The sequence below is a fragment of the Musa acuminata genome, chromosome BXJ1-5, assembly GCF_036884655.1.
Source record: "Musa acuminata AAA Group cultivar baxijiao chromosome BXJ1-5, Cavendish_Baxijiao_AAA, whole genome shotgun sequence".
NCBI classification, from domain to species: Eukaryota; Viridiplantae; Streptophyta; class Magnoliopsida; order Zingiberales; family Musaceae; genus Musa; species Musa acuminata.
Genome location: NC_088331.1, coordinates 1009177 through 1020848, shown reverse-complemented (window position 1 = coordinate 1020848; position 11672 = coordinate 1009177). Strand labels below are relative to the sequence as shown.

Genomic DNA, 11672 nt, shown 5'->3' with positions numbered 1-11672 from the left:
CAGTCTCTTTGCGACAAACAGTGGTTCATTGTGGCCATGAGATATGACAAGCAGAGGCCATATGAAATTATTGTTCCCAAATCATAGCTTTGGGCATTGGCAAAAAACCATCTAAAAGTCCACAAAGCAAAGTCAAGCATGCTTTGTGCTGTCAGGGTGACAAGGTGACACTCCCATTGAAATCTGTCGCCATGAGATCATCTATTCTAATCGATCACCAGCTCGAATTGGACCACCACCCTCTAAACTATCATTCACTCATCATCATTCCTGAAACCACAACAATGTTATATTCATGATTTGGGTTGGATCCGTGGATAATGTCATTTGATATCTTGCTGTGTGTTTAATACAAATGGGAGTATTAACTAGGAAAATGGTGGCGTGAACGCATGGTTTGAAGCGTCGAAGAAAGAAGAAGCGAAGTTTGTGGCACTGTTCTCTCGGTTCTTCCCCGGTGCACTCTTTCTTCTAGGGTTCCCCGCCGGTTGTCTTCTTCGGAGACCATAACAGGTGGTGGAGATGGAAAGAAACCTGGCCCACATCCATTGATATGTTTAGTGGAGGGTGCCAAGGCAAAGAAATAACGATTGGCCCAAAGACCATAACAGTTGATGTGCTTACTCTTACGTCGTCTTCATCCACATAACACAGCAGACAAGTTTGTCCGATAAAATATCTTCTTTCTGCATAGGATATTTTCTATCGAGCCATCCAATTACGGACTGCCACGTCATCAGGTGATACGTCCACTATTCTGGCATATGTAACTCCGTGAACTCGGGGGAGATGTGGATTAAGATAAGGTTCGCAGACGGTGACCGTATCCCGCTGCATCGCTCCCCTGTTTAGCTCGTCTCCGACGGCTCAGATTACTCCCCCTCCGTTTGACCTGATCAGAAAAATAGAAATCAAAATAATACGCCCAGTTTTTCCTACCGCGACCCCACCTTCTTGCCACGTCACGTAATACCTTGCCTCATCTTTCGTGGGTCCCTTTGTCGGTTTCTGTTTTGGACGTATGTTTAGTAAATATCTTTTAAGATATTAATGCTATTAATAAAAGTGTGCCTTATCCTTCCTTTTGCTTGCATAAAGCTCTGCCTCGCCGAGACGAAGAGGAGGAATTGGAAGACTAAGATGCTCGGATCGGTTGCTCTCCGATCTCCGCCGCTCCATTCGTGTCCGGCCTTCGCGCTGGAGGTCGCCGGGCCCGACCTCTCGTCGCGGTCGTCGAGGCCGACCCCTAGATCGACCGTCCTCTGCGACGCGCAGCGGAGCCACGCGTCCATCCCCAAGCTCGAGCCTTTCAGCAGGAGCCGCATCGAGCGGTGGCTCAAGGATCCGCCTTTCTTGCAGAAGACCAAGAACGACCTCAGCGGTACGCACTCTGCAATCGTTGGTTTCTCTAGTGTTCTTGTCTTTGCGGATTTGGGTGTACACAATGTTACTGTTGATTTATCTTAAAGTCGTGATTTTTTTAGCCCTAAATTGATGTTGAGGGTTCTACTTGTGAACTAAAAGACAGTAAAATATGGGAATTGAGAACGACTACTTAGATTTACAGGCACATCTGTGCTAGAAATGACTTGTTGCACCTTCGATCAGCTAATCTTCCGGACGAAGATATGGTAAATATCTACTTAATTACTGAATCGAGCCAGAAAGGTAATAATTAGCAAGGTGACATGTTTGCAAGCCTGACCTCATCTGCGCGTCAATTTGCAATATTGAACTGTGAAATTAGATAAATTGCCTAGGGATATCTTTCAGGAATCCACATCTGGCATAAAATTTAGATGTTTGTCACTGATGAATATTGGAAGCTCGGGAGATAGCAATAAGGACAGAGATTAGTATTGGACTGTTGTAGCCTAAACCGGCATATAGAACTTTGAGAGTGCATATCATTCTGTCTCTGATCTTAGCATAATGAACCTTGTACACCCTTTATCAGCTCTTGTCATCTTGTCCTAGAAAGAACCACCTTTTTTTTTTCTAGCTCTGATTTGTGTCTTCCATGTTATACATAGGATGTTTCTGATTTCGTTCATCCAGGTGACCCGACCCTTTTTGTTGCGGTCAAATTTTGATTCTTCATCCAAGTGAGTTCATACATGGTAAAGCTTTGATTAAAATGTGAACAAATTGATTTATGATCTGCATTGGGGGCATGATCAGGTCTTCATGAAGAGCCACATAAATTATAAATGGATAATGTCCCTGGACTATCATATTAGTGTCACCACTGGATCATTTATTTTACAGTACTTCTTCCAAGTTTGTACCGACTTTGTTTCATCAATGCCAAATATTAGTAGCATTCACCCAAGCATTTCATCCATTCAAAATGACAGCATGGTGTTTCTAAATAGCTAGTAGAAATGTCATGTTGCTCGCGACTTCTATTCCTGTTTCTTCACTAATTGATGGGATTCTCCAATTTTGTTAGATTGAGTTGGAGGGATATCTGCTTCTCGTTAGACTTCGTTTGGCATGCTAATATATGCCACCTTTCTTGTTCTTGCAGATTACTGCACAACGCTCGAAGGTGATGATTGCCACAGCTGTTGGAGGGCCTATTTTGAGCTGAAAGATCTTGAAGTATGCGTTCTTGGAACAGAATGGCCAATTATTAAGGTGTTGTACGATGTTATCGCTCTTCGCTCATTGTTTTCTTTTGCATAATTGCAGGAGAAATTGCCAAAAGAAGATGTGGAGAAGTTTGTATGGCAGGCTGGTGGAATCAAGTCGCTGATCGGCTATTTGCATGGCCTCACAGCAATGCTAAATAACAAAGAAAAAGAAATTCCACAAGCAATGCTAAATAAGAAAGAAAAAGAAATTCCACAACCCAAACCGGTAACCTCAGTTACCGAAAGAGAGAGACCTTTTCCTGTTCCTGATGGATTGCCCCCGACGGCGGAAGAGCTTGAAGAAGCCGAAAAGGCCAGAATGCCTGATTCTCCTTTCACCAAACTACTCAGAAGCAAAGGGAGGCTTCCTGCTTGGTACACACAAGCCCCAGACCATGAGACCGATTGATTTGTTTCTGGTATCAGCAGCTGAAGTATGGCACGTGTACATGCTAGTTTAGTCATGATCGTTGTTGTTGAGCAGCCGAGTGTGGCTTCATCACTCTATCTCTGTTACGTTAATAATGAACAGGTAATGAAGTTACAAGAAAAGCTTATCTATGCTCCATTTGTGTAACATTGATTTGGATTGCATCTGATAATTACACTGTCGAAATCTCTCTCTAAGCTACATCCAGTGCTATTTTTGTGAAGGAGGATGAATATATATTCCTGTTTGTAGTGCAGTGCTTGAGCATGAGCTTATGAGCCTAAGAGACACTGCTAAACCACCACCACGAAGGTGAAGAGGAGGATGATTGGATTGTTTAAATCCCTACAAAGAACCAAGTCTCATTATTCCTCAATCATTTTCATAAACCAAACACCAATATCTTATTTTTCACCTCCCAATCAACCCTTTTTTTTGTAATTTTGTTTTCCTTCCGTTGGTGTAAACAACTTTAAGCCGTGACCTTAGGGTCGACGCGGCACGGTTCGGGTCCGGATGACGGGGGATATCTCAGGGGGGGTTCCTCGGGACTGCGGAGGTAGCCGACTCGGGTCGATTCGGTCGTGGAGGTGGGTCGTCGTTTTCTTCTGGAGGGAGCTCCTAGCCGGTGCGTTCGGAGAGGGTCGCCTCGTCTTCGTCCCTGCACACAGGTCAGGTCGAGCATGGGTCGAGATGCTCGACCCGACCCCTCCGATGGTTAAGTCAGTGAATAGTCACAGGGAATTTGTTATCTCTCCTCCTCTCTTCCCCCCTGGCGCCCAGAGCGTGTGGGTATTTATAGGGGAGTTTAGTGTCACATGACGTGTCTGCTCGTCGGGGGCAGGATCGTACCTTCTGATGACGTCTGACATGGCTGTTGGCGTGGCGTGAGGGATCGAGCCTGAGCGGTCGTTAATGGGTCTCGGTTGGCGTTGCGACCCGTGTGGGCCAGGCGTTGTCAACCCGACAGAGACGTGGGGCTGTTGGCGTGGCGTGAGGGATCGAGCCTGAGCGGTCATTAATGGGTCTCGGTTGGCGTTGCGACCCGTGTGGGCCAGGCGTTGTCAGCCCGACAGAGACGTGGGGCTGTTGGCGTGGCGTGAGGGATCGAGCCTGAGCGGTCATTAATGGGTCTCGGTTGGCGTTGCGACCCGTGTGGGCCAGGCGTTGTCAACCCGACAGAGACGTGGGGCGTCGGCTGATGTCACACAGGTCTTATCATAATTATCATCCTCATCACCTTCTATCTTTCCTTGCAATAAAACGGAAACTCATCTTTAAAATCAAGACATCTATGTAATTTAAAGATATTGTAGTAATAAGAATAATAGGAAAATATGAGAAGAATAACAGGAAACAATCTTATCAGTTGTCATGTAAGAATTACTGTGTCTCCAAATGACAAACATACAGGAAGCAACCTATATAGAAAAGAAAGAAGGGCCATTGTACGTTAGCCAATTGCCATTTGTTGGTGTCCCCCAAACATCATGTAGATGATTCGCTTTATCATTGTGGCGATCAACAGCCACAGCATCCAAAGGTTCCCTCAAAAGCAACAGCGGCATGATGGTCGGGAGCAGTAGCATGCCGTCGGTCCAGGGACGTCAAGAGGGGGCGCAACGCGCGTCCGTTCCCCGCCTCCCCAGGCAGCCGTGAACGCACCCGGGCCCGGGGGCGGCAGCTTGCCAGCCACCCCCCCACCTCGAACGACTCCTCGGGTGGCGGGCCAGTCCTCCCGGCCCTCGGCGGCGTGACCGAGGAGCCCGTGAACGCGACGGTGGAGTGGCTGTCGTCGTCTACATCGCCCCGTCAGCCTCCCCGCGCCGTACCGCACCTCACCGCCACCCGTCAGCAGCGAATCCGCTCCTCGAGCTCGGCGCATTCCCGAGCTCCCCCCCTCCCCTCCCCTCCCCTCAATTATTGCTGCGCCAGGATCCTGTCACCCGCTCCCACCTCTCACTTACCAATCCCTTCTCCGCTACTCAGTACAGCTCCCATGTAGGCGTTCTTCTTTTCCTCTTCTTTTATATGGCGGAAGGTGCAGTGTTCTAAATAACGACATCACGACCGTTAAATCGATCTTTTTGTTTGATCTAAAAAAGTGAAAGAAATGATCATCTCTCACATGCTTTTGATAAGGAGAAGAAGATTCAATTTTCGCCATTCAAACATGCATCATGTGTTCGATAAGGACTCGACGACAGCAGGCGGTCGTAGAGACTGACATGAAATGACTTGTAGATGCCATTCATGCATGTTGGTGCTGTACGCTCATGTATAAATGGGGGCCTGTGAGATCAGGCAGTGACAGTCACATCCGCTATCCTCTCCTTTGTCGATCCATATCTTTTGCAACTTCATCCGCGTTCGGTGTCCATTGTTGGAGCTCAGCTTGCGTCTGTAATTGATGTTAACACTCGGTAAAAAGTGAGAGAAAGATGCTGTTTGTGTGCAAGAATTACTCGGTGGGTTGAGATGTGTGTGTATATATGTATACTGTATCATTCTTCGTACACTGATGCTAGCACTGTTTTGGTTAACAGTGACAGAGGCCTGTTGCGGAGCTCATGATCAGACTGGGGCTTTCGTCCTCATGCAGGAGGGGTTATCTCCTCCCACCCTCTCCTCCGTATCCACGCCATGCCAACATACCAATGGGAAAGAGCTCCTCCCTCGATCCACCATGTCAGAAGATTCCAAATGCTAGCAGCCAAGGTTGCAGCAGCGGCCATGGCGCCTACTCCCGCAGCATCCAGTCAGCCGTCCCAGCGTGTCAGTCGGCTACTGGAAGCTCAGGTGGGGCCCCGGAATCCTGTGGCTGAGGCAGCGACCGCCCCCACATGGCATGGCCTCAGGCGGCCACCTTCCCGCTCCCCCGGCAGAGATGCTTACTGCAATATGAACACTGGTCGACTACTGGCCACGGACGCTGCCTCAAGAATGGAGTGCGATATCTCACACACTGTTGTGAAACTGTTCTCGTTCAGATATGACCGTGATTGAAGGCAGGAAAGAGAGCGGATGGAGACGCCAAACCAAAGCCAAAAGTGATCAGCTTCTCCTCGCCTTAATCACTAGTGTCCACGGCGATTTAAGGGATCCCTCCTCCCTCCTCATCAACTCAGCCTTTGAAGCCACTCCGTACACGAGGAGACAGCGACGTGGAATATGTTCGTCTCTTTCTTCCTTGCGCCTCCCAATGAGACTCTCCTTATCCATATAAACGCCAACTGTAGCGCCCATAAACCCTGAGAGCGAACCCCACAACCACCCACGCTTTGAGATCTTAAACCGTGTTCAGGGAGAATCTGAGAAGCGAGAGGGTGAACCGATCGGGATGCCGGTGGAGTCCAGAGAGGGGCGGCGACGGCCGGCGGAGGGAAAGCCGGCCGTGGCGGAGGCGAGGGAGAGGTGCCCGCGGTGCGAGTCGCGGGATACCAAGTTCTGCTACTACAACAACTACAACATGTCACAGCCCCGCCACTTCTGCAAGTCGTGCCGCCGCTACTGGACCCTCGGCGGCTCCCTCCGAAACGTCCCCATCGGCGGCTCCTCCCGCAAGCGCCTCCGCCCCTCCCCGGGCCCCGCCGCCGCCGACGCCGTCGTCGTCGCGGCTTTGAGGCCCGGCCGCGCTCTCCCTGGCCACCCTCCGCCGGCGCCGCAGTCCGCGGAACTCGGGCAAGGCCCACTGCTCCCCAGCGGCCCGGTCCAGGCCGGGCTCCTGGGGCTCGACGAGCCGTTCCTCTCCTGCCGGGGCGGCTTCGGCCTGGGGCTCGGTCTGGGGCTCGGGTGCGGCGCCGGCGCTGCGGAGGAGATGGGTTTCGGGCTGGCGCCCACCCTACTGTGGCCGCCGTCGCTGCTGGACGAGGCCGCGGAAGCGTGGCGGGTCGGCAACGGCGAGGGAGGGAACTGCCTCGCGGCTCCGGGCACGGGCCCGGCCGAGGCGGCGTGGCCGGACCTCGCCATCTCCGCTCCGGCGGAGGGTGGAGCCGGGCCGGCGAGGGAGGTGAGCTAACCGGGCGGTGGATCGGCGGGGTCATTCCAGTTTTGGTTTGCTTATGTACGGCCCACGGCGTGTTGCTCGCAGGCGTCCATCTCGGGTTGTACGGCACATAGCTCATGCATGTCGATTACGTCGAACATCTCAAGACGTGTGTGGAGGCGGATTAGACGGTACTCGTTAGGGTGTGGGATTTGAGGGAGGAGTTGGTTAGGTTAAGTACGTGCTAATCCTTGTCGAGCTTAGTGTATAATTGACGTTGTTACTGCTTCTAATGATGCCTCCTGGTTTTTATTTAGACCGCCTAATTCATTTTAAGCACCACTGTGTTCACGTAATCAATCTTTCTAATTAGCAAATCGAACAGAACGACATAATTCATCCGTGCCAACGAATGGAAGATTTTTTTATGCTTATAGGAGCTATTTTCATCGTAAGAAAAAATAAATTGAAGCTATAAATTTGTCATCTATTAAACTTCGTGTCGTGGGAAACAACTTTAAGTCGTGGCCTCGGGGCCGACGCGGCTCGGTTCGAGTCCGGATGATGGGGGATCTTCCCGGGACAATCTTCGAGTCCACTAAGGTGATCTGATGCGGTGGTCTGATCGGGACAGGGTCACCGTTTCCTCCGGGAGGGGCTCCTAGCTTGGACGCGCAGTGGGAGGTGCTCCGTCTTCGTTCCTGCATGCAGGTCGGGTCGACGATCAAGTTAGAAGATAGTGACAGGGGAATTCTTTAGCTAAGTAGTGCTTTTCCCTCCCCTCCTTCCCTTCGGAACGTGAGAGTTTTTATAGTGAGAGTTATCGTTGCCTGATGTGCCTGCTGCAGGGAGCAGGATCGTACTTCTGATAGCGTCTCACACCGACGTTAGCGTGGCGTGAGGGATCTGAGTCTGAGCAGGATGTTAATGTGCCTCGGTTAACGTTCCGATCTACGTTGACTAGGTATTGTGAGGTATTATTTGGGACAGCTGACGTCACGTGAGTCTTATCGCAATTATTATCCTCGTCACTCCGCGTTTGATTTATGGAGTTCTCCCAAAAATCTAAATAAAGATTCAATTGAATTGAGTTCAAAGCAATACCCGTTGCCAACCAAATAGAGCTAGCCACACGCGTGGCACGTGCTTACGAGATGCCCTCATGAACTCCTCTTCTCGTGCACGCCGGGGATAACTAGGTCGGCTCCTAGGAATAGGCTAATCCCTCAACACAGATAGAGCAGACCGGGGTTCGCCAACTCCGAGCCGTCGGCCGAGGCGATGTCTTCCCTTCTCTCCCCGCTCCCCCTTCCCCCGCCACCTCCTCGTCCTTCCTCATCCAGCCCAGCCGCTCCGAAGCCAAATGTCTACGCCGCTTTTCGCATATCCACGGCAAATCCCGCATCACTTTTTGCCCAATCTCTTGTGGCTGTTAAAATTATCTTCTTCTTTTTCTATTCATTCACTTCCCGTGGTTCGTGCGCATCAAATCTTGACTCTTCATCCTCACGATTTCTCACTCTCGTACAGGTCCAACGGCCAATTCTATCCCTGCCTCCGACAACAGGAAGTTGCGGCTTTTCCAAGTCCCGTGGCGGGAGATGCGTCGTTCCGCTTGCGATGAGTGCAGCAGGTTCTGGGGATTCTGATGGTTCGACGAGATTAAGTATGGATGTCATCCGTAAGCTGTTCGATGGATTTCCTCAACCAGTTAAGAGCTTTCCCTGGATGAGAGTGCTATGGAGCTTTCAGAACATCATCTGTGAGCTTGTCTGGGCGGTTGCCAAGTATCTCAGTGTGCCTCTTCTAGCCGTCACTTCCCTCAGCGAGATGTCATACTGCGCCCATGAGAGAAAGATGGGTGTGATACCGATTCCGGTCGTCGTTGGGTTTGCAGTTGCTGGGTGCCTTAAGGATGCTGCCGAGCAGTTTTCGTCAGATCTCAAGGTTTGATTGATACTCGATTGTTTCTTGTTCGTCGGAGTTTTATGAGCCTTGCTCCTGATACCAATGTGCTTCTAACGTTTGGTTGCCTTTCTTAGGAAGGAGGGCTTCCCTGGCATTTGCTTCTGATTGCGAGCTTCTTCGCATTGCTCAAATTGCCCGGCCCGTCTTATCCATACTGGGGGCGGTTATTAATTCCTCACCTTGCTAATGGTGGTCTTTGGAGGACTATTTGGCTAATATTTATGTGGTACAGAAGGCCTAATGCGGTACCAGGAGCTTCTTTATAAGTGGTTGTTTATTTGGCTCATCTTTGTACGGTTTAAAGAACAGGTATTTATCTTCTCATAATAAGTTCACCGTAGGTGGAATCGAGGTACAAGCAGATCTTTCATATTGTAGTATAATATAGCAATTATTTTTTCTTTCCTTTTCCTAGCGTGATCATTTGGCATAACTGGAACAGACTGCCTCGTATATTAATTACTCAGTCTCTTCATTCCTAAACTGACAACTGGCTAATTAACACGATCTTCTTTTAGCTTTGTTGCACGATAGCGTTCTTATATGCAACTAAAGAACACAGTTGGATCAATTTGGAAAATGAGTATTTTAATTGGTAGTCATTTATATATCAGGATTTGTGACGGAAGCAACAGCCTTGACGGAGAACAAGTGAAATTTAAAATAAAGTGATTGTTATTTATGAATCAATTGCTGAATAAGGTGATCCAAATGTGTTTAGCATTGGGCTGTTTGATCGGTATCATGTCATGGCACCAGGGCAGCAAGTAGCTTTAAGGATATTTAAGAAACACTCTTCTGTCTTTCATATATGCTGTTTAAACACCATGGAGAAATTGAAAATTGTCTAAGATTTCATCAGATGTTTAACATATAATATGGTGATGTAAGTAAGACCTCAGCGGTTGATTGCTTGTTACTAAAGAAGCACTATAAAGATAAAGTGCATGGAGCTATCGGATGAAGTGTGAAATAAACTACATCAAGTGATATCTCTAGAGAGTTTACTTTGGAGGGCTGCGTCCTGTGTTTTTTGCAAGTTTTTCCAGGTCCTTACATCAAGTGATATCCCATGGTGACTACCGCTAAGTCTTCTCCTCATCCTTCTATAGGTCCACTCAGATTCTGACTCAAGTTAATGGATTCTTCACAAGCAATTTTATGAATCATGCCGGTGCCGTTTCTTCATATCCATTGTTAATCTTGTGGCAGCTCATCTGATTATCTTGTTTCTCACACTCATCCTTTATGGCTCAACTCAATGTTACCTTTCCTAATATGATTGTTTTGTCTACCTGGGTCCCTCAATGTTGAGCATTGCCATCTTGCAGACCTTGTGTCTTTTTGGAATAGATGCAAAGCTATGCTTTATAATAGGATATATGGAATTCTTGCTACATTGCTCTCAACTGCACCCACCCGACATTATTGTTTAATTCTGATCTATTGTTCATCAAACATTATCTGGCACATTATTCTTATTTCCATCTAGTGAAACAGACTTCTTTAAATAAATGTTTGCTCTGCTGCTGTTTTTGATCGTCAAGGCTTTCTCATAAAAATTGACAAACTTAGAGTTTTCATTTTTGGCCATCGGTAAGGCCCTTTCAATGCTAATCATCGGATTCCACAGAACATCCGTAATAAAACAATACAAATGTTGTACCTATATTTGATTAAATCCCTTCATCATCACTTTCTGGAAGTGTTGGTTACTTCATGTGCTTATAATATTTAGTTTGAGAATCATCCTGTTCACGGTAGCATGGAACAGCTTAAGTTCACAGTCAAGATGAATAATTGGCCCAGACTTAAATGGTTTTAACTATTAAGTAGATTAATGATTTATTATTATATTTAGGTACCATTTATTTGTTTTCATATTTTATATCATTTTTTATGAAATTTGCCTCTTTATTTTCACTTACTATGGGCGTGGATGATTTTTCGCCGTAACTTGACAGTGATAAAAATTATAAATAAAAGTTGAATTTTCCTGGTAGATTCTATTAATCCATATTATCCTGGTCATAATAGATATGTTTATACACGTTCCTTCGTTATATCCATTATTTGTTTTATAGCTACATTCTTTTATGCAGCATCATGAAGAATTTCTAAACCAGCTAGTCTATGAAAAGTCCTATGGTTTTTCTAAGAGCAGAAGACAGGGAGAAGGAAATTTGAAAGGAAAGAAGAGAAAGAAGGAAGGATTTCTTTCTTAAAATATAAGATCTTCCTCTTTTTTTTGCATAGTTTCTTCTGATGATCAAAACCTAGCGCAGCATTGGCAGATACAATCAGGTTAACCATCTACGCGCAGCACCAACAGCAAAAGTCTGTCAACAGTCCTCTAAAGGTTTGTAGTCACTAAACCTCAACTAAGTGCTTTAGAACCCTAACACACTGAAGAATGACAAGATGTTCAAATGATGCCATGGGATTCCCTGTTGTTTGGCAGTCACCCTTGTTCTGTTCAATTAGACTAAAAACATGTTATGTTCTGTGATCACGGGCTCGCTAATGGCAGTGTGCCGCGTCATCCACTACAAGGTCGACCGTCTCCCCCCTCTGATGATGATGATGATGATGATATATTTGCCAATGGCAGCACTGAAAAAAAAAAGAATTAAAAAATCAGAGCAAATATGAA

The 11672-nt window shown here is 47.4% G+C and overlaps 3 protein-coding genes across 3 annotated transcripts; all 3 read left to right on the top strand.

Annotated features, from left to right (window-relative positions):
- The first annotated feature begins 1078 nt into the window (after positions 1-1078).
- On the top strand, positions 1079-3197 carry LOC103983591 (CCG-binding protein 1). The gene is made up of 3 exons (XM_009400828.3): positions 1079-1381; positions 2531-2604; positions 2695-3197. Exons 1-3 carry the CDS (start codon positions 1141-1143, stop codon positions 3043-3045), a joined length of 666 nt encoding a protein of 221 aa, XP_009399103.2. The 5' UTR covers positions 1079-1140; the 3' UTR covers positions 3046-3197.
- Positions 3198-6274: 3077 nt separating this feature from the next.
- Positions 6275-7367, top strand: LOC108952853 (dof zinc finger protein DOF3.4-like). Its single transcript, XM_018826189.2, has one exon. It carries the CDS (start codon positions 6407-6409, stop codon positions 7082-7084), a length of 678 nt encoding a protein of 225 aa, XP_018681734.2. The 5' UTR covers positions 6275-6406; the 3' UTR covers positions 7085-7367.
- Positions 7368-8233: 866 nt separating this feature from the next.
- On the top strand, positions 8234-11452 carry LOC103983592 (uncharacterized). The gene is made up of 4 exons (XM_065181352.1): positions 8234-8443; positions 8582-8998; positions 9094-9328; positions 11122-11452. The coding sequence occupies exons 1-3, from the start codon at positions 8333-8335 to the stop codon at positions 9283-9285; spliced, it is 720 nt and encodes a 239-aa protein (XP_065037424.1). The 5' UTR covers positions 8234-8332; the 3' UTR covers positions 9286-9328; positions 11122-11452.
- The last annotated feature ends 220 nt before the right edge of the window (positions 11453-11672 follow it).